At 39.2% G+C, this 23,513-nt stretch overlaps 1 protein-coding gene across 1 annotated transcript in view; it reads right to left on the reverse strand.

The window, feature by feature from the left end:
• Positions 1-21,415, reverse strand: part of TMPRSS7 (transmembrane serine protease 7) — a 37,034-nt gene extending 15,619 nt beyond the window's left edge. The window contains exons 1-10 of the mRNA XM_077994239.1: positions 21,285-21,415; positions 19,024-19,091; positions 17,405-17,598; positions 16,348-16,386; positions 15,387-15,615; positions 13,367-13,497; positions 12,526-12,638; positions 6,478-6,584; positions 2,799-2,935; positions 1,089-1,196 (exon numbers count right to left, since the gene is read on the reverse strand). Of these exons, the coding sequence (XP_077850365.1) occupies positions 1,089-1,196; positions 2,799-2,935; positions 6,478-6,584; positions 12,526-12,638; positions 13,367-13,497; positions 15,387-15,615; positions 16,348-16,386; positions 17,405-17,598; positions 19,024-19,091; positions 21,285-21,377 (1,219 nt within the window). The 5' untranslated portion in view covers positions 21,378-21,415. The remainder of the gene's footprint in view (positions 1-1,088; positions 1,197-2,798; positions 2,936-6,477; positions 6,585-12,525; positions 12,639-13,366; positions 13,498-15,386; positions 15,616-16,347; positions 16,387-17,404; positions 17,599-19,023; positions 19,092-21,284) is intronic.
• Positions 21,416-23,513: the final 2,098 nt, after the last annotated feature.

Consider the following 23,513-nt stretch of genomic DNA (forward strand, 5'->3'; position numbering starts at 1 on the left):
TCACCACCAATGTGATGTCAGTACAAATTGTACAGGTTAGAAAAATAACAATAAAACTTTTTCTTTCATGAGGCTGGCTGCAGTGGCTCATGCCTGTAATCTCAACACTATGGGAGGCTGAGGTGGTCGGAATGCTTGAGGCCAGGAGTTTGACACCAGCCTGGGCAGCAAAGTGAGACACTGTCTCTAGTAAAATCTTTTAAAAATTAGTGAGATGTGGTGGTGCACACCTGTAGTCCCAGCTACTCAGGAGGCTGAGGTGGGAGGATCACTTGAGTCCAAGAAGTCAAGGCTGCATGAGCTGTGATTGTGCCACTCACTCTAGCCTGAGTGACAAAGCGAGACCTTGTCTCAAAGAAAAAAAAAGAAAAGAAAAGAAACACACACAACACACAAAACCCGTTCTCTTTATTTACAAACAACAGATGGGAGCTGAGCTTCATAAAGAAGCAAGCTAAAAGAGCACTTCTCTGCAAATTCTGAGCTTCTCTCTAGATGGAGAATCTGTGCCCTCAACTACAATTTCAGTGTTTGGTTGTGGTGAATTAAATTATTAGCCACAGATCTTTACTCCCTGTGGTAGTATCATGCACCCCAGTGTTACCATAGCCCCAAGGTGTATAGAGTAAATTTCCCTGCCCCTGACATTGTTCTCAGCTATGTGACTTGATTTGAGCAATAGAATGTAATACAAATGATGGTGTGCCAGTTCCAAGCCCAGGACTTATGAGAAACCATGAGTTGTTGCTCTCCCCTCTTTTCCTTTTGCCACTGCCATGACTGGCTCAATGAGGAAAAGAGCCATAAAAAGTAGAGCTGATTCCAATCTTGGAAGAATCAAGCTCAGGAGGACCCAATGCTTGAAGCAGAGCCACCCATATGAGCCCAGTCTAGATTAGTCAGATCCCAGAAAATCCACAGATGCATAATCAAGAATAAATGATTGTTTAAGCCACTAGAATTTGGAGTAGTTGGTTATGCAGTAATAGATAATAACTACAAAGGCTAAGGATATATACCAGCAGCAATCATGGTCCTGAGAAGTTACTTATTCATAAGAAAGTCATATTAAAAGCTTGAATACCCACCACAAAATAATTCATCACTTTCATCAAAGCAGTCATTTACTCCATCACAACGCTGGGCCTGAGGGACACATAAACCAGAGGAGCATCTAAAAGATCCAACAGGGCAGGCTATGGAAAACAAAAAGTGGAAAATCTTGGAGAGATCCCTGAAAATCACTAGACCACATTAGCAAAGAAATTTAAAGTGTGACGTGGTTAGGGAGTTGGCAGGGTAGCAGTAATAATTATATATTGTCTCCATCAAATGAAGGCTGCCAGTCATTGAAAGACAAAAACGCAGAACATAGAAGGGCAAAGAAGAAAGCAATATCCACCTGGAGCTCTGGGTGAGCACTGCATTCAGGTCATATGCACAAGCAAACTTCTACTATCTCCATAGTCTAGTCTCAGCTGGATGACTTTGTCATATGCCTGAAGAATGTGAAAGTTGGAACATACCTAAGGGAGCCCAGCATTCCTAATGTGGAGTCTTTAGACAGCCTCAGAGAATTTTAAATTGACTTCTGGTGTCCCTGAATCTTCTGTGATCAGATGAGTTATTCTGTATGTCTTAAATTACACTTTCAAGTCAGCTATGCTCCAAAACATATTAGTAACCACTGCTTTTATCACGTTGGACCTAGAGAGATTACTTACTGACCTCAAACTCAGACTCCTGCTGCCTACCTCCCTGTCCATTAGTCTTTCCTCTTCAACCAGGCTTCTAATTAATGATCCATTCCCTGATTCAAGATTCATTCCTGATCTTGAATCATTCATCCTGAGTTCATAGATAAACATTAGAGAAATAATCAATCCTTCCTCCCCTTGTGCAAAAGAATGGGGGAAAGTGTATGGTCGAGTCAAACACTATTTCAGTGGCACATGATGGAGTGGATGATATGCTGGAAAATAGTTATGATTTGAAAAAACAATTAAAAATAAGACAGCTTGCTTTATCTACCTGTGACTCTGCTGGAAACTGTAATACTCTGATATTTAGGATGTAATATTCTGAGTCTAGAAGAAAGTCTATTAGGGATTGGCAAAGAAGGACATGGGGTCTAAAGAAATGTTCTCTCAAGTCATATCCCTGTGGACTCCTCAGTGGGCAATCTTTACTTTTTCCCTCTTAAGATGGGTCAAAGATTTCCTGAGCGTGTCATTAGCTACTCTCTGTAGTTCTAATGACTTCCCTCACACATTGCCTTTTCTCATGAGCACTTCCTGGCCACTCTTCCACTAGTTTTCGGTATGAATTTCAAGCTCAACATTCTGAGGGCTGATATTTGAACTCCCTCCACCCAACAGCTCTTCCTGTGCAAGCACAGGCCAAAGTGAGTGACAAGTGTTGGCTTTGGATCCGCTACATGTTGGTGTAAACATCATATTTACAGAGAATGATGGCTAGCAAGAACTACAAACCAATACATGTCTTTAAGGAATAATGTGAGAAATTATTTTTCAACTATAAATCAGTAGTATTAAAAAGTTATATTATTTCTTTAATAATTCAAAGTATAGTAGTAATAAATATGTAATCATATATATTATTTGTTATATTTATTTGTACTTTATATTTATTATTTATTATAAAAATAAGCATGTAAAAGGAAATAGCAGAAATAAAGCAGTATTCATTTCTTAAATTCTCACAGTTTAGAATTATAAAATGTTATCCTCTATGTAAGTATTCATTAAGTTTTCCTAAGGAGGTGATCCCAGGCTTACGTTGACTGATGTTGTAACTGCCATATTCTACCAAAAGTGGCTTGTCTGAAAGCCTTGAACTGCACTGGAGCTGAATGTGAACCAGAGGGCTGGGCACTCGAAAAATTGTCTGATGATCCATGTAGGAGCCACAGTACCTGAGGAGACAAGAGTCGGGGACAACACACAGCTTGAGGTTCTGTCAACTGAATTCCTATTCATGGTGAATTCTCTAATACTTTGGTCATTTGGTTTTCACAAACAGAGATGCGTATGGTAGAGCTAATGGTAGTTATTCAATCTAGGCCATGTGACTGTGATCAAGTAACTTCTGCCCTCTTTATTTTCTCCTCTGCTTAATAGAACAATAATAGCACCATTGACCTGTTGCTTTCTTCACCATCACTTATGATCCAAAGAAATATAGATTTAATTCTCTCTGTTTTCTTTCCTTTTACAATGTGAAAACCTGTCTAACATAAGAATTGCCTGCTTTTGTCCACAAGCCTCTCTGCCAAACAAGGTGGAGTCCATTCGTTCAGGTTGAAAATATGCAAAGAATTCCAGCAAGACTAAAAGCAAAAGACAACATTATTTCAATGTAAATTGAAATCTGACATGCACATAAGGGCTTGTCCTTGGCAAAATTTCAAAGAATTAATGTCTGTCTCCAATATTTCCCTACCTTGATTATTTTTAATTACCTCTCATCACCTAATGCCCCCCAGTATCCTTTTGAGAAAATGTCCCTCCTGTTAATAATTCTCAGTACATTAGCACTGTGGTTAGTGAAGCATGCAGTATTATTATATTGCAGGCCCCTAAGTTAGTCCACCGCCCTGTGTAGATGAGGCTCTTCCCACAGAGAAACCCGCAAGATCTTGATGGGAGACAGCAGACACAAGGCTTGGGGGTAACGACCTCCACTGGAACCTGTAATGCCTATCACTCTAGGCCCCTAAAGCACTTGGGAAACAGGAATGTTCCACGGATCAGACACTGGCATTCAGGAGCACAGATAGCCTATGATTTTAAGGATTAAAGGAGGAAAGCATTCACGTGTTTCTCAGGAAGAGTCTTTCGCAATTGGCTGAAGTACAGGAACTGATAAGCTATTAGACAACTCCTGAGGTATGAGGAAGAGATGGCAAGTGCAGATGTCCTTCTGGCTAACTGGGAGCCAGGGTCTGAGAGGCACCTGAAAGCTAAGCCATGCCAAACTTTTGGAGTCAGAGTTGGCCATCTTGAGATCAGAATCCTGTGCTCTTAAAAACATGCTGATTATGTTATCTGAATCTCATAGTGATTTTCTTTGCGTTCACCATTAACATTTAGTAGAGTTTCCTTGCAAAGATGAGCCTTGCTAGGCATGTTAAGGGGAATCAAGAGGAAAGAGATCACACGCTTGGGCTGGAGTTTAAAAGGGGGGAGTAGGCAATGAGGAATAATGGTGGCTTATGAAACGAACGTTTTGAAACTGAGAAACTGGAGAAAGCCAGCAAGAGTCAGTTTATCTAGACAGACACATGATAAGTGAGGAAACTAAGACATAAAGACGTGAAATAACTTGCTGAAGTTCAAATAGCAAGTAAGTAGAACCAAGATTTGGATGCTAATTGGTCTGATGCTAAACTCTAGCACACCAAAGCAGTTCTGCCATGCTAAATCTTGGTAAAAAGGCTATCCATTTCTTCGGGGTTCATATACAGCAGTCCAGCAGCCCGAGCATTCACACCTCACCCCCAGGCTGGCTAGAGGAGATCATTAGGCTTCTTCCAGTCAGGATGACTTTTTCCTCCTTCCCCATTACAGCCTCCATTTCCTTAGGCTAACTGTTCAGCAAGGTGTCTAGTTAGCACAACTAGAGCTTTTCCTTTTTAGATGAAAAGTACTGATAATGTGAAGGGCTGGCATTTTAAATCCTGAGGGTAAGGAAGCATCAAATGAATCTGATAGGATTTCAGCCAGCCCACAAGCCTAGTGAAGAACTGGCCCTTTAAGAAAGGATGGGGCTCAGAGAGCTTTCCTGGTATGGCTTGGGAGCAGATCCTGCTCCTACTTAGGCAGCAATAAACACATCCCGGGTAGTCGTTGTGATTTAGGGATAAAATAGTCCCTCATTTTCAAAGCACAGCTCTGTCATAGGCTTACACCTTCACAAAAGATTTATAAAGATTTGTTTTCTGGATCTGTATTTTATTTAAATACCAAAATGCAGTATCTTTAAAGCCTTGGGGGCACGTTCTATAGTATTTATCCAACAAGTGTCATTTCAAAAACAATCTTATTATTCATATTAATAATAGCTAGTATTTTTTGCTTTGTGGTATACATGATTTTGTAAATTCTAACCAAATAACAAACAAGAAAAAACTTATTAAGAATCATTACCTCATTTCACCAACTAAAACTCAAAGAAGTTAAATAATTTGCCCTAGTTAATGTAGCTACTAAATGATAGAGCTGGAACTTGAACCCGGGTCTTCTGACTCCCACAAAATAGAGCCTCGATTTAATTACACTCCCCAAAATAATACGGTCTGTATTTTAATATGAATCCAAGAATGTCCTTAAATTTGATAAGCCCTATTCTAATGAAGACAGGACCAGTTATTTTGAAAGTAGTCTGTCCGAAGGGATTGAAAGAAATTTTTTCTGAAAAAGCACTTAGAAAGGGAAGGTTTCACTCATAGAATAACAATGAACAAAGAAGTAGCAGGCAAATCCTTTAACTTCACAGAATTTTCTGAAAGTGAACTGAGAAGCTATTCCGTGGTCAAGACAGGGCATGCTGTATTTTTGAAAACCTATTCAGGGGCCGAGTGTGGTGGCTCATGCCTGGAATCCTGGAACTTTGGGAGGCTAGGGAAGGTGGATCACTTGAGGTAGGAGTTTGACACCAGCCTGGCCAACATGACAAAACTCCATCTCTACTAACACTACAAAAATTAGCCAGGTATGGTGGTACATGCCTATAGTCCCAGCTACTTGGGAGGCTGAGGCAGCAGAATTGCTTGAAACCAGGAAACAGAGGTTGCAGTGAGCCAAGATCGCACCACAGCACTCCAGCCTGGGTGACAGAGCAAAACTCTGTCTCAAAAAAGCAAAAATAAAAAAGCAAAACAAAAAAACAAAACTATTTAATTCAGTGCCTATTTAATCTGTTACAGGTTTATAAGCAAATCAACAACAACAATTAAGGGACAAATTAAGAGTGAGAGTGAGCACCTAGTATATTGGTTCTAGAGCCAAGTAGATTGGTTCTAACCTTAAGCTCCTAGATTTCCGATTAGCTTCAACCCATTTCCCAGCCTCAGGATCTAGCCAGGCCAACTGAGACTCTCCTACCACACAGAATTGGTCAATGGTCTCCAACATTTTTTTCCAGCAGAACCCCAATTTATTATATTCCCCCATGGATCCAGGATTTGAAAAATTCATCTGCCAAATACTTGTGTGAAGTGTGGAATATACGTATCTATAGCCCAGCAGCAGAGAGCAGTGGTGGGGCAGGAGCCCTAAGACATGAGTTTGAATCTTGCCTCGATCACTCATGAGCTGCATGACCTTGAGCAAGTTACATAACTCCTATATCCCTCAGTTTCGCTAACTGTAAATGGTAAAGCACAAACTCTTTAAGAACAAGGAACACACAGCTATGAACCTTTCGTCAGATGCCTCACATATGAAAATCACTTACATGTGCTCATTAATTTCCCACCATCCATGCTCACAGCCTTTCATACTCTTCTTGGTTATTGAATAGTTATAGAATTTCAGTGCGATGCCAAGAGTTGATAGAGAAGTCTGTGAAAACAAACATTAAGTCAGAAAAAATGCTTCAATCAAAGGACGTATTTACTTATTCCCTTGGCTTGTTGTTTTAAGGCCATTCTACTCCTTGCACCCTGTGGCCCTTAGTGGGATAAACCAGTTCTCCCGAACAAAGCAGGATAAGGAGGAGAGCGTTCTGAAGAAGGAAGCAGGCAGCCATGTATTCAGGGAGCAGATGCTGGGTCCTAAGTGGAGCGGGGTGACTTGAGACATATCAGCATCTCTGGGTTTCAGTTTCTCCCTGTTAGTGTGAACTTAACTTTAAAAACACCCACTTGTTAATGAGTGTAAACACCTTCCTCTTTTGATGTACATATGACACAGTTGATTTAAAGCATCATTCAGATTCTTTAGACAAAGGAGAAATGAATCAGCCTCCTCTTCATATTAAATTCAGTATTTCTGAAGGCTCTTAGTGAGTCACCCCTAGATCTTCTCGGAAGACATTAAAAGAGAAAGCTGCCTTCGTGTATGAGCAAACGTGTGTGTGTGCGCGCGCGCGCACGCACCACACCACTCCATACACACACACACACACACACACACACACACAATGCAACTGACTTTTTTGTTGCATTTTGTGGTATACATCTGTATTATGTCTGATATGACAAAGTTTTAGTTTTGATTTTCACTTTGACCCAGGAATTATTTAAGGAATTTTTACATTTAAGAGAGTCAAATTTGGGTTCATCCATTTTCAAGCATTCTAACTCTATCTCAGTTGAATAAGAGTATCATTTATAGTGCTTTAAATTTTTTTAATTTTGTGATCAAATTTATGAATGCTTCACGGTCACTTTAAAAAAAAAGGAGTAGTCTGCATATATATAATATGAAACTCATGTGCATGATATTCAGTATTTAATATCCTGCTTTGCCTGATTTATTGTCCTCCACTATCTCTGTCATGAATGAAGAGACTTAAAATTCCTTATTTAAGCATTGCCCACTTCTTTGCTTATTTTTTTTTTACTTTTTTTTTTATAAAATAATCTTTATAGAGACAGAGTTTCACCACATTGCCCAGGCTGGTCTCAAACTCCTGGGCTCAAGTGATCCACCCGCCTCAGCCTCCAAAAGTGTTGGGATTACAGGCGTGAGCCACTGTGCCTAGCTGGCATTGCCCACTTCTCTCTTTGTATTTCCACTTGTTTTTGATTTATGAGTATTAATGCTGTTTCATTTGCTGCATAAACAATTGACGTAATTAGATCTTATGGATCATTGTCTTTATTGTTAGAGATTGCTTTTTGTCTTGTACTTGCAAATCAGGGATGTCATTGCCCTGATTTCAGTGTTGCCTGGTACTAAGATTGTAAACTCTGCATTTTGTTGTTTATAATTGCCTGATACATTGCCCATCCTTTTTGTTCAGCCTTATTGAGTTGCTTTTTAGTTCATTTTGTCTTTTGAAAATAACATAAAGTTCAGTTTTAGGTAATACTTTGCAATTCAATCTTATTGTCTTTTTCTTTAGGTGAATTTCACCCATTACTTGTATTGCTCTGAAAGACGTTTGGTTTTAGTTATGTCATCGTATTATATGTTATGCTCTGTCTGTGTGTGTGTGTGTGTGTGTGTGCGCGCACATGCAAGTGTTTGCTGGTTTCCCATGAGCATTTGAATAGAGTAAACCATCCCTCGCCACCTACCTTTGAGGGAGAATGAATCAGGTACTTTATGTTTCTCACTTAAACATCACAACAACCCTGTTATGCAGGTAGTGTGAATCCCATTGCACAGAAGAAAAAACCAAGACTAACCAAGATAAGTAACTTTCCCAAGGTTAAAAAATGGAGCCCACAGATTCAAACCAGCCCTGCATGTCTCTGAAGGTCACCCTTTTCCCAGTGTAACAGGCTGCTTGGATACCAACATGGGGGGCTCAATCAGAAAGGGATGGTCTTATGTTTACCGAAAACCCAGGGCTCATGAGAACACATATCAATTTTTTTAAGTCTTCTCATCTGGTTATTTCTTCACATAAAAAATATGCAAACTGAGAGATAATAAATATGTTAAGTAACTAATGTAAATCTTATAATGTAAGAACATCTTCCAGTGCAGTCTTCTACAAGAAGCTCAGTTAGGCATTTTCACTGTATTCGAAAGCTTCAAAATAAAAATGGATTTATATGCAACACTACCTTCCAATCCACAGAGTTCCTCCATAGTGAAAAGAAATGAGTTCCCTTGCACACTGATTCCACTAATACAGAATTGCACACAATTCTACATTTGCATACAGATTGGCCAAGAGGCATTACTTACATTAACCTCCTTGACAAACAGAGGGGTGACATTTAGTTTCACAATGCATTGCAGGCTATTTCAACAAGTGAACAAAAAATAAGTCCACTATTATATGTTCTGTGTTCTCTGTTTCTGTTCCCTATCCTCTGCCTTTGCGTTGGGAACTGGACCTGTAATATTTAAATATTTCTCTGGTCAGTGATGGTGATAGGATGCAAGAGGCCATATCTTTCAGCCACCCCTAATTTGCCAGGGATCGTGTGTACACAACCCAAGAGCCCACCTCAGATGGGCAGTGAAAATTTCTGTGGTAAAACTGATTGCATATTTCCTTCACAGAAGCAGGGAGCGGGGCTCCCTTCTGGGGAATCTTGTGCATTTCCTAAGTGATATAAGGAGGTGACTTACATGGCCCATAAAAATCCGTGCTTCTGCCTGGTGGACCTAAATTGGATGGTGCTGTGCTGATGACTTTTGTGATAAAAACAATTCAAAGCACTGCTCCATTTTCCTTTTCTAAGATTCTATAAGAAAATGTGTTGGAATACAAAAAGAAGGGAGGAGGTAAATGTTCAGCTAAGTGATTGTTAAGAAATGTAGGGAAGCAGAACATCTTCAGAAACCCAGACAAGGAGAAGGGGCTGAATTTATTTATGGAGAAGGCATGATTCCTTCTAGTCCTACCTGGGTCACTTTCTGATTGAGTGATCCCTAGCAAATGATTTGACCCATCTCTTTTTCCATACCTATAAAATGTGCTAAGAATATATCTTCTATATTAGAGGTGTGTTTTGAAGGGCAAATAAAAATATGTTGCCAAAAACACTGAAGTGCTAAACAAATACAGACAACATAATATAAACTCAACACCCTTTTTTGGTTATACTTATTTGTTCCATATTCCCCTGCAGTCTGTAAACTCCATGAGAACAAGGACTTTATCTTGCTACTAGGCATCCCCATATAGAGCCTGCCACGTGGCACACATTTAATAAGCATTGTTGAGTGGACAAGAGAGCTTGAGAGAAGAATCAGATGGACTTTAAGCTGTAGCAGGAGTTAATCCTTCTCAGATAAATAAGACCTTAAAACTCAGCTGAAAGTGAGTTTGCAAAGGGAGTTGATTGCTCTTCAGCAAATTTCAAAATGGAACCAGACACAAAGATTGATTGAGAATATAAACTAACTTTTGTGTAAAAAACTTTTATCATGATGAGTCAATATTTTTGTTACTTAAGTCATCTAGCTCTTAGTTATTTTTTAATAAATTCAAAGCTATTTCACAGGTGAAAAAAGTCAATATGTTTTACACTGATTTCCATTCACAGTAACATGCTCTCATGTTTTCAAAGCTTTCTGAAAAGGAACAGCTTTATTTAACCTGCACACTGAGGAGAACAAACTTGCTCTCTGAGATGACCACGGCTAACACGTTGGTCCTGGTGTTTCTCGCCTCCTTTCTCCCACTCCTCACTTGCCCACTGGGATGGCCTTTTCCTTACAAAGCCTTTTTTTTTTTTTTCTTCAGCATTTCTCACCCCCAACCCCTAGCAAAACACTAAATGATCCAATATTCTTATTCACACCCTGACTAAAAGTCCCAACAAAGTTTTAAATTTTTCATTTTAAGGCCACAGATTATTAAGAAGTCAACCTTTATTTTATCTCAAAGGAATTTCAAACATTTGACAGAGCTTTTGAGAACGGCACTGTCTTCTGCTATCAGACGAACTCCAGAAGGTAAATCTGCTTTGTGGAGAGACTGAAGAAATGGAGATTTGTTTCCTTTCCCTTTTCCTTCCCTAACCCGTTTTTTCATCGCCTCTTTTCCTCTCCTCCTCAGACTCACTGCTCATCTGAGGCCCTGCATTTCTGCTGCCCTGAAGCCTTGAAAATCTGGCAGTGAGCAAGGGTCCAGCACCTTTATCTCTTAACTACTTTGGAAATATTTGTAATAATGATTTTTTTTTTTAATTTAAGGATACATGCCATCAGGGTATTGACACCAACTTACAGGTTTGAGTAGAGTAATGAAATTATTTTAACTATTATGACTATGCACAAAAAAATATATATGCGTTAAGCACCCTCCTGCCTCAGAGTCCCTGGCCTAGCTGTTCCCTTTGCCTGCAACATTCTTATCCTGGTATTTACAAGGTTAGTACCCTCATCTTTTAGGTTTATGTGCAAATGTCCCCTTATCAGCAAGACTTTCCCTGACCATCCTATTTAAGATAACAAACACCTAACTTGTTATCCTTCACACCTCCCACCCCCAACTCAAGCTATAGAGCCCCCTTCCCTGCTTTATTTTTCTCCATAGCATTTTATCATTATGAGACAGATTATGCATATTTAACTTGTTTGTTTATCACTTGCCTTCCCCTACTGGAAGGTAAGCTCCATGAGAGCAGGGCTGCTGCTGTGCGTGTGTGTCTGATTTCATGGATCCCCCGTGTCCGGAATCATGCCTGAGTGCCTGGCCCATAGTAGTCGTTCAATAATATATTGAATAAATGCAAACAACATACTGCTTGCCATTTACATCTAATTTATCTAATTGCTATGCCACACAACAATGAGTTTATATGTATATCCTGAATGAACAAAAGTGATACTTTGCCCTGTCTCCATGTGATATTACAGGTGGAGAAAGAAAAAAACAGTTTACTAAGGTTTTTTTTTTTTTTAAAAAAAAAAGCATAAATGCCTTATCTAGCACCAGAGGGAGAGATAGATAGATAACAGAGACAGATAGATAGATAGATAGATAGATAGATAGATAGATAGATAGATAGATAGATACATACATACATACATACATACATAGATATATAGATATAGATAGATGATAGATAGATATAGATAGATAGATAGATGATAGACAGATAATAGATAGATAGATAGATAGATAGATAGATATTTCGTATACATTTGCACTCTGGTTTGCTTATACAACTGAAATATAATACAGTTGTCCCTTGCTATCTGTGGAGGATTGGTTACAGGAACCCCACAGATACCAAAATTCTCAGATACTGAAGTATTTTATGTAAAATTGTGTAGTATTTGCGTGTAATCTATGCACATCCTCTCCTATACTTTAAATCATCTCTAGATTACTTATAATACCTAATACAATTATATTATATGTAAATAGTTGTTATGTTGTATTGTTTTTTATTTATATTATTTTTTATTGTTGTATTTTATTGTGTGTGTTTGTAAAATTTTTTGATCTGTGATTGGTTTAATCCACAGATGCCAAACCTGCAGATACAGAGGGCTAACTGTATTGACTAATCCAATGTATTACTTTATTATTATTCCTATTACAATGCTAGTGATGAAGTAATTAAAAATGGATGAATGTGCTCTATCATAATAAAATAATTGTTTGAACCTTCAACAATGCCTTTGCATTTTCAACACAAACAAATTTAAGAAACAAGCTCCGGTCTGCTAAGAGTAGTTCATTTGTGGGCAGAGAGTTGAAATTACAGAAAAGTGTTGCTTTCTAAATAATATGTTTCAATAATACTGAAATTTTATACAATTAAGCAATATTCTTTTGTAATTAAAAATAAATGTAATGAAATTCATGTTATTAAAAATAGAGCAGTCATATTTTTCTAAGACACTGGTAGAACTAGGCTACCTGAAATTTCCAGGTACACTTGCATTTTGGAGGATAGTAGCTCGGGTAATATGGGCTTGAAATTTTCCCTTCAAAGCCAGTGATTTCTTTGACCAACACTGTGTTTTCACACTCTGAAAAAGATACCCAGTGACACACAATGATTCACAGCTGTGAGATTATGGAAACATACACTTCATACATTCATTTAATTACTAATGCACACTTCCTTGATCGACAAGCTTTATACATTTCTTAAACTTTGTGCTTTTTTTTGTTTTTTGTTTTTTGTTTGTTTGTTTGTTTTCTCAGAAGAAAGAAATACCACCCTACAGATGTATAGCTAAAATGCTTGTTCTGAAATTCTATGTTTGTTTTCAAATCATATGTTTTGGCTGCAGATCTGCAAGATGCTATTACTTTCTTTAAAAACATAGTTCTGAACTCAGAGACACCAGCAACAGCTGAACAGCAATCCCTCCTCAGAGGCCTGAGTTCCATCCCTCATATTCTCTCTTCTATGCTCTAAACTGAGATAATCCCAACCTCTTTCCTTTGTTCGCCCAGCCCTAGGGATGATAGTTACTTTCTGCACATGTTACATCCATGGTACCTGACATTTCTCTTCTTGTCCTATTCACCTTTTGAGTAACCTTATTAACACCTTTATACTAAGTTAATAGTTCTTACAGAATTCATTCTGTCCAAATAACTAATATGGTCTCTCTCTTCTGACTGGACCCTTATTCAGAGTCCCAGACTAATAAAATGAATATTATAACACAGCCTCCAGAAAGATAAGAATAGGCTATCATAACAAATATTTCTAAAAGTGACTTCTGCATAACTGGGGAAGACTTACTTTGTTCTGGAATGACCTCAAAATATGCCCGGATTCCTGAGAGCCTCCGTATATGAGGAGCCTTAAATGTCACCAACATGAGATTATTTGTGGAAACAAATGACATTAATATTCTTGTGGGTTCACAAATTCTGAAAGCAGATAATAAAACAAAAGTACATGAACAATACATTATTTGAGAAATGGGTCTCCTGTTCGAGAAATGGGTCTCCATTCAAAATGATTCCACAGGTTTCCTGGGCCATCCGTTCAATCCATCCACTCAGTGCTTGGGACTCTCTCCCAACCAGAACCTCATCCATTAGTAGCCACAGAGCACTACAGAGCTGGAAAAGGTAGATACATTTTTTGTGTAGGAACCTCTACCAGAGAATTTTCTGGGATGCCTGTCACTGGCTGCTCCTTGAGCAGAAATACGGTATAAAAGTAGTGTATCGAATGGCTAAGGTCCTGGACTCTGCCCTAAGGAAAACTGGATTCAAAAGTCAGCTCCATCATGTAAATGGATGAAAGATGACAGGCTTAAATCTTTGTAAGCACCAGTTTCTCTTCTATGCAATGGTAGTGTTACCAGAACGAAGGCCATGTGAGTTGTCCAGGTACTTGGCATTTTAAAAAAAGAATTGAGCAAAAATGCACAAAGCAACAAAGGAATGAAACAGAAATGAGAAAGGAAAGCAGGGATTTATTAAAGCTCTCCACAGGGTGGGAGTGGACCAGAGCAAGCTGTTCAAGGGCCCAGTTACAAAGTATTTGGGGTTTTAAGTACTCCTTGTGAGGTCCCTATCAGCTACGCCTTATCTGGATGAAGGATTTGGTCCATGGCTAATTAAAGGTCGAGGTAAATTGGTGCAGTATGCAGCTGAAGGGATGGCCCGGGCTTAGCCTGAGGCCAATCAGGGTGCTTTCCCTTTCCACCTGAGAAGTGGTGGAAGCGGGAGGTTGTAGGGTGATGGGGCTTTTCTTTGGTTTAGCTTTAGGAAATTTACATTAATTGGGCTTAGGTTCCCTGCCCCCAGATCTTGTTGTTTCCCCTTGAATCAGCTTTAGGAAGTCAGCACCAATTGGCCTTAAGTTCCCTGCCTCCAGATCCTATTCTCCTGCCTCAGTAGTAATAATAATAGTATGCTCCTCATAGCATTGTGTTGAGGATTAAATGAGATATGTAAATATGTCTGAAAGGATGAAAAGAAGCTGATAATGATGGAGGAATGGGCATCAGTGGCAAACTTACTTTTCACTGCATATTCTTACATAGTGTTTGAATTTTTAACATGTACATTCATCACCAAAATATAAATACCTACATACACACATAAAGCATCGTTACGTACATCCACAGACATGGTTAAAAATAATAGGATGATTTATGTACCTTTTTAGCACAGTGAGTAACAAATACTTTCTTAATAAAGCCTAATTCATTATTAGTTTACCAAATATTAAGCACCCATAAATAAATATCTACTATTAAGTAAAAAATACTAGGGTATGTATATGTGTGTGCTATTACATATACATGAATGAAAGGATTTATGCTAAAATATAACAGAAATTTGTTCTGAATAAGGAGATTGTAAAATAATTGATACTGTTTCCTCTGACCTAATTTTCTACAATAAACATGTGTTATCTTTGTAATGAGAATTTAATTGTTTACTAATGTGATGCAATCATCATAGGATATTTATTCTCACACTGTTGAAACAGTAGGCTTCATTTTTATTTCAATAAATTAAAATTAAACAAAGTATCTGTTATATTTCAGGTATATTGGCTGAAGTTCTTGCTGTACTGACTTTGACAGTATTTGCTACAAGTGGAAAACAAACATTGAGTCTGATAGGCTCTGGCGAGGGTACTAAAGTATAATGGATACTAAATAGGGCATGGGTCAGTCATCGACCTCATGTGTGCACACAAAAACTGTTTTTAAAAAAATCCAGGGGGAACACAGATACTGTAAAACAGAGGTTGTAAAAAATCTTTTTACCTGCCAAGAGGAGTACCTGCATCGTACCTGTACAAGATGCTGCTCCGGATGGGCAAAAGGGAGTCATAAATGGTCAGGGAGTCAGTGACACAGTTGTCGGCTTCGATTTGGATGGACTTGATTGAGAGACGAATCAGGTAGCCCACTATGGCCACCAGCTTGAAGTGGCACATCAGCCTCCCTGAGGTTGCAGAAATCTCCAGCGGGTAGTGGAGAGACAGACGCTCTGCATAGAAGTACTGAGAGCAGCCTTTGTCTGTGGAGACAGCACCATTTTCCTTTCTTTTCTTTATTTTAGAAATGATTTTTCTAAAAAAAGAAATCTTTATAGAAAAGTAAAGAGCAAAAGAGGTCATGTGAAGGACATATGCTGCCTTTGCCAGCCTAGGTTCACTTCCCTGCCTTCGGGTAACAGCCCTGCATTTTGGCTTTAGAAACTACCCGCACTCTGTCTATATAGTTTGGTTGGGGTTAAACTCACCCCTAGCTTCAGAGGTGGGCACATAACCCAAGCTGGCCAATCAGAGTCAAAGAAGTCATTTCAAGAATAGGCATGTCAGTCAATCCAGACAGTGAGAGTCAGCCCCAGGACTTCTGCAAGAGCAGTCAGGAAATACGTGGAGGTGGTTTCACCATGGTTGAGAAAATGATAAATTTTAAGTTTGGATCTACTTGGTGGTCCTTGTTACAACCACAGTGAAAGAGCACAATTTGATAACGAAGTCTCTATAGAAGTAGGCAGAGATGCAGAGTTCTGATGATATTTTATTTTAGATCCTAGACTCAACCATGACTAATGCCAGCACATTCCATGTATGTCCCACTTACATGAGCCAGTCAAGTTTCTTTTGTGCTTAAGCCAGTTTGAATGCATTTCTGTCACTTGCAATTAAAAGAGCACTAACAAATACCATCAATTAGAAAATGAAAATTACAGCCAAAAACAATATTAACATGGGAGGAGGGGGAACCACATGAAAGAATTTACCAGATCCTATGGTTGACGAGTAATCCGACCGAAGCCCAGCTGCATTGAAAAAGCATATAGACAAGAGACTGAATCCCATCATTTCATTTTGTTAGAATTTTACTTCGTAAAAATTATTTTCAGTCCTTCTTTAAAAGCAATCAAATGCATCCGGGATTTACTTTAAAATAATCCTGTGAGGATGAGGTAGTTGTTTAGGTGTTTAGAGATCAAATAGAATAGTTGAGAGTGAGTTGATAGTTGTCGAAGTTGAGTAATGGGTGTATGAGAGTTCACTGTACTATTCTCTTTACCTTTGTATCCTTGAAATTGTAGTTGCAAGTTTCAAATATTTTCAAAGGTAAAAAAGCAACCAAACAAATATGATATTAGTCCTATATATGAAATAATACATGGGATACAGAATTTTCTATGAGATTTTTCATTTATTTAACAAATATTTGTCAGCTACCTACCATATGCCTAGTGTATGTGTGTATATAATATAGATACTTATATATTTTTAAATACACAGAAATTTATAAATTTATAACATATGTTCATATATGTATTTTATATATAAAATTTAAATCAAAACAGAAAATTGCATAAGTTTTGAGTTATGCAATCATTAAGCCATTTTACTATCAAGGCAAACAATGAAATTTGCATTTGAGGCTATGAAGCAAGCTGTTTTGGAGTGTTGGACAGCATTACACAGTAAAGGGACAGTCTGTCTGGGCAAATAAAGTAACAAGATAAACCTCAGCAAAATTCTTCCTTGTCTAGGTCTTTGTTCTTTGGGGACTTAGTTTGACGATGCATGAACTGAATAAAGGTAGGTAGAGGTACACAGTAATACATTCAATTTCATATGAATATTTTCCCCAAATCTATTGTTCAATCGCTGTATTTTTACTTTACTAACATAGCTCCAATGTCTTTAGTTAATCCTGCGCTCCTGGGATTGTGGGATAATCCCACATTGTAATGCTTCGTTACAATGTTGACTGTAATCATGGCAAGTTTCCGGAGTGCTGCAGGAAGGAATGCTAAAGGAGAATTACCCAACAATCACCATTTAGTACCACAGAGTCCATGTCCACAGCCAGACCCTGCAAGCTCCCCACAGAGGTCCGGTTTATGATGCTTGTCTGGATGGAGTCCTTCAAGATGGCGGCCACACAGTCTTCACAGAAGATGTGGCCTTTGGCGCGTGGCATGACGAACACAATCCAAAAGTGGACAAGGAGGCCACCTTTGTTGTTGCTGCTATAACGAAAAAAGAGAGCTCGTCAGGGACCTCACAAGACTTTACAGAGAAGCAGTACCCAACTGATAGATTCAAGGTAAGGCCAGTGAGCACATCCTTCAACTGAAGCTAGCTCCCTACTTTAGGTAGTCATTGACTTCTGTTATGAAGATTGGCGAAGGACAGCATCATGTTAAATGTATTCAGACTATTGTGTTGGATTCTAATCTAAAACCATTACTGTATAGTTGCATCTCCATGGAGAATATGCTATTTCTAATGGATATCAATCAGTATTCACTGCCATTAAAATTTAAAACCGTGGCCAGGCGCGGTGGCTCACGCCTGTAATCCCAGCACTGTGGGAGGCCGAGGCAGGCAGATTACCTGAGGTCAGGAGTTTGAGACCAGCCTGACTAACATGGTGAAACCCCGTCTCTACTAAAACTACAAACATTAGCCAGGCATTGTGGCGGGTGCCTGTAATCACAGCTACTTGGGAGGCTGAGCTGGAAGAATTGTTTGAACCCGGGAGGCGGAGGTTGCAGTGAGCTGAGATCGTGCCATTGTACTCCGGCCTGGGCAGCAGAGTGAGACTGTCTCAAAAAAAAAAAAAAAAAAAAAATTAAAACCATTATAATGTTTGATACTCTGCCATGTCCGGGGACTGTGCTAAATCTGCTTTATCCCATTTAATCTTATGAGAAGGTCCTATTATTATTCCAATTTTATAGGTGAGAAAACTGAGGCCAAATACAACTCCAAGTCACATAGCTAGTAGCAGATCCAGTAATTAAGCCCAATTTGGTTTCCAGTCTGCCCCCAGAGCCTGAGCTCCTAATGGCATAAATACTGCCATGTTTTATGAAAGGAACATAACATGGCGTTCTGCAGTAAATGACTTGAGAAATGGAAGGTTAAGGAAACTAATCAAGTTGCTTTACTCCAAGGCTTCTCAGTGCTTTAATATGTCAAAGTGGATTGTGGATTGTGAATCTCTGCAGATATATTGGGAGTGGGTGGGGTGGGATACAATATATGGTGCACAATTTTTTCTAAAAATTATTTGACCATGAATCCCCTTTTTTCTCAGAAGATCTCTATTGACCAGTTTTTCACTGAACATTAAGAAATCATAGTCTGTGCTTTATTTTTGCCTCCACCCAATATGTTAGACAAGTTTATGGCCATTTTGCACAGCAGCATTGCTATAGGGGTTCAGGATTCTAGCTATGGGGAGAAGGTCGGGATTTGGTAGATAAAGAGCAAAAACACAGCATGAAAGCAGGACAGTGAGTTGAGTCACTAGTTGTGTTAATACAGTATGAATCCCCAACCACCTCCAAGAAGCTACTTAGGAATGGTGGAATCTCAGCCTTTTCATAGCCTTGAATGGAATTTAGAACAATGAACACAGAAATCCCAAAACGAGGGACATGCATTACCTGACATCTGCAACAACAGACTGCTCATAAAATTTGGAGAAGGCAGATGTTGTATACACCAGGTTTATCTGAAAAAGAATAGTTGAGGTATCTGAAGTATTTCATACTTGACTTCCTTTTACAGTATCTTAAATGTTGTAGGCCCAAGCTCTGACAGCCAGCAAGAAGAAGTGCAAGCCTCAAAATAAAGGCCCCTAACTCCACACCCAGACATTATTTCTTGAATTCAAATAAATTCTTCCTGCAACAATCTTGGGTGACCTCCTTTATTCTGCTATCTGTGAAAAATCAGTGACCCTCAGTCACTTATTGCTCTCTTTAAACTCAAACTTAAATTCTGTATTCTCCTCACTCCAAAGGTTAATTTTCTCCACAGTTAACAAATAAACTCATTTAAGCACTTTTCATACCGTAGTATCTGACCCAACGTCTTTTCTATCAGGGCAGCAGCGTTGACTATATTCTTAAGGACACATTCTCATATTGGCCACTAGGGGGCGAGTGGTATCCACAGCCAGGTCTACCAGCCTCCTTCAGAACAAACTCTAGGGAAGGGCCCCAGCCCTTTTAAAACTTCATAATTGGATCTCAAAGGAGAGCTATATTTCAATTGATTTACTTCTTGGCCCTCACCCAGCATTTCTAAAACCAAACTCACTCTCTTCTCCCAAGTCATTTTCTCTGGTATTCTCCTTCCTACATAATTTGAAAACCACTACATAATTGCCCAAGATTAAAAAAAAAAACTTTTTTAACCCTTAGAAATTATGAAGTGTAGTGGAAGTAATATGAGCTGTGAAATTTAAATTCACTGTGCAACACAGAACATGTTGCCTAAACCTGTTTAGACAGTGGTTTTGTTTGTTTATTTTTTTATTTATTTTACCTATAAAGTGGTAATCAAAACACCCACCTCCTTGGGATAATTTGAGACATAATTGGTATACAGTCTTATGCCACATGACATTTTGGTCAATGACAGACCACATATATGACAGTAGTCTCACAAGATTATGATGGAGCTGAGCGACTCCTATCATCTAGTGATTTGTGTTACAATGAGCTACACTGTTCAGTACAGTAACATTCCATGCAGGTTTGTGGCTTAGGAGCAGTAGGCTATACCATCTAGCCTGGGTGTGTAGTAGGCCACTCCAGCTATGTATGTGTACACACACTCTATGATGTTTGTACAACAGTATCTCCATTGTTAAGCGACACAGGACTGTATAAATATTAGAGGCAAAGGGTTTAGTGACGTACTCAGTATATAGGAGGCATTCAGTAAGTAAAAGCTGCTCTGAGCACTGTTGTCTTTGATGTGCCCTCTCTCTCACCACCTTTCCTCCTTCTACACAGCCAGTCATTGTGTCAAGGTCATCACTATGACAACCCTCTCCAGTACCGTGGAAATACAAATGGACAGCAACGTTCTAGTTGGTAATATGTGCCAAGAGCCATGAATACATACTTTTCTATTTGTCCAAGTAATTATGCTTTTAGGAAACCACCTAAAGGAGTAATCGGAGATACTCACAAAGAATGTGGCAGCTTTGCTGTCTCATTATCTATAGCAAAAATTGGGAACAGCCTAAACATCCAATAAATGGAGATTTGCTAACTTTGAGGCTATTGTAACTCACATTTTTTTTAAGGCAGATTTACTTGCATAGAAGCATGCAATAGCATGCTAAGAGAAAATGTTAATTTATAAAACTGAAATATATAGTCCAGTATTGCACTATTCTTGTATTTCAGAATAAAAAGGGGCTTTATCTCTGGTGATGACGTTAAAGATGATGTTAGTTTTTAAAACATAATCATCTGAATTTTGCTAATTTTTATAATAAATATTTATTAGTTCTATAATGAGAAAGTTACTTTTTACAGTGAAGAGATTGCCAGTGCATCGAGGTTGAAATAAATGTGTACAATAGTGGAATTAATCGGTATGCATCTAACTTCAGAACTGGAAGGTATTTTAAAGGTCATCTGATTCCAATTCCTTTATTTTATGGTTGAGAAAAACTGAAGCTGAGAGAGGCATTCTTTTTTTTTACATTGGAACATGGGAGCAGGGGGAGAAATTCTATCTTATAGCCAAGATGTGCTAAATTTCATGTTTTCTTCTGACAGCTTCCTTTGTCTACCCTGCCCTCTACTTCCCTAAACCCTGCTAACCTCTGACACTTGTGGTCCCCTCCAGCTTCATCCCCCACCTCCCCGCAAACCCATAACCCCTTCTACCCCCATCGCCTCACCACTTGCTGCACAGTCCGTGCCACGGAAAGAAATTCCCTGGACTCCTTTTGTTGGTATTCAGGAAGAAACTCAATGTTGGTGATGCGAAACATCCCAGCAAAGTAAAAAGCATCTTTGCTTTCTGTCTTACCTGTAAAATAGGAGAGAACGAGATTGGGAGGCTTTCCCATCTGTGTGGCAGTAAGGAATTGTCTGAGCTATGTCAGTATGAGGCTCCTAAAATAATTTTATTTTAGGCAGCTACATACTAACTGGTTCAGAGCCTGTGAAGTTTTAAATGTAGGTAACAACATCTATTTCATCAGCAGCAAATAACCGTGTCTCAGAATATTCCTTCTGTCAGCTCTGGCAACTAGTTAAGAGCAAGATTAAAAGGATCTCATGGCCCTTGTGTGTTACTTTTCTGTGGTCCATGTATACCCCACTTTATCATGATTTCTCTCTGTCTCCTTTATGGGCTCTCCGAAGCAATAAACAGTAATTTATTTTGATTCCTCAGCCCCTGATGCAGGCAGTGCCTGGCTTAGCTTTGAAGCTCAATAAACATTTGAGGGAAGGAAGGGAGGGACAAAGTGGGTAGAGGGGGAGAGAAAGGGAGAAAGAAAGAGTGAGAAAGAGAGAGAGAATATTTCCTCTTAGCACAAGGCCCAGCACATGGAAATGCTAAATAAATGATGGCTGAATTAAAAAGAAGTTGCAACCACTGTGAGGATAGGAAACAGCTTGCCTTCTAAGATCCATTAGTCACTTTAGCCTCAGGAAGTGTAGGGAGGCTGGGGAGGGGAGGAGGCAGCACGGGGTAAGGGGCAGGAGGCTTGAACTCCTGTCCTTGATTTGTTTTTTCAGGTAATGTGACCCTGGACTGATCGCCTCGCCTTTAGGCCAGTCATATAAAACAGCAGTTGTTTTTTGGTTTTGGGGTTTTTTAATTTTTATCAGGGAAGTGCTTCCTAGATTTCTTTTTTTCTTTCTTTCTTTTTTTTTTTTTTCTTTTGGTTGCGGACTCTAAAATTCAAATGAAAGCTATGACTTCTTTCCAGAAGCTCATATGTCTTTCTCATATCAGTGAGTACTCTAGAGTCTGAACAACAATCATGCAAGAAAGATCAATTAATTTAGCATTAAATCAGACTACATTTACCTAACTCTTCAGCTCAGCCTAATGTATAAGATCCTCCGTAGTCTCCCTGTTTACCTGTCTCTGTCTACCTCCTTTCTCAAGGCCACCCTCCGTGCCCAGATTTCATGTATCAAAACTAACCTGTTTTCTATTGAAAAATTCTTACTGGTCCATACCAGTCTCCCTTTGCTTCTACTGATCTGTTTCCATGAAGTGGCCTTCTCCGATTTTTATAAACCAACAAACTACATCTGCACAAGGATGTTCTAAAACTTTTATAAACATGCTAGGACAGTGCAAATGTGTCAGCTGGGGAACAGCAGAGAAACGACGGCAAATAAGCTGCTTTGTTCTGGGCTGAGGTTGTGCGCGTTTATCTTAACGGCCCATTGACTTCCCCACCAGTTTCCTCAAGGACAGAGATCGTATCTCGCTCACCACTCTGCTCCCATGCCTACCCCAGGACCCAACACGTAATGAGCAGTCTCAAGATGTATCAGATGAATGTTCAGGAACCAGTTCACGAACCCTTCTCTGGATGCCATCCCTGGGCAATTTAGATGTCTTTCTTCTGTCATCACAAGATAATCACTTAAGCAAGAAGTTCAGCTCACACCTTCTCTCTAGCACTGAACTGTGAACTTTTTGAAAGTAGCAAATGCCTCTGTGAGCTTTCCAAAGGTAGGAGATGCATCATGGTGTGTTTGATGCCCTACCTTCTGCCAAGCAAATCACAAGTCATCAATTTATGTGCATATAAGTGACCTGAACCGTTCAAGACAATATTCCTTCATTCTTTGCCTAAAAGTCTTCCCTTCCATTCAGATTTTCATATCTCTGAGAGTACATCTAGGAAAACTATTTCTCTACCCATAACGCTTCTGTCACCAAATGTGGGGGTAAGGGTGGGGTTTCTCCACACCAAGCAATTCTCCAATTCTTTGCAGACACTAACTGGATGTCCAATGATACAGTCCAATTCTGACACCAGCTACCAAGAGTTTGTGTCAGACCCCAAAGGTTAAAGGCACATTATCACGAGACCGCCCCCCACTGCAGATCCCAATCAGAAGTAGTAGGTCCCCAGGCTACCCACACTGCTGTCCAA

Source organism: Macaca mulatta, chromosome 2 (assembly GCF_049350105.2).
Source record: "Macaca mulatta isolate MMU2019108-1 chromosome 2, T2T-MMU8v2.0, whole genome shotgun sequence".
Lineage (NCBI taxonomy): Eukaryota > Metazoa > Chordata > Mammalia > Primates > Cercopithecidae > Macaca > Macaca mulatta.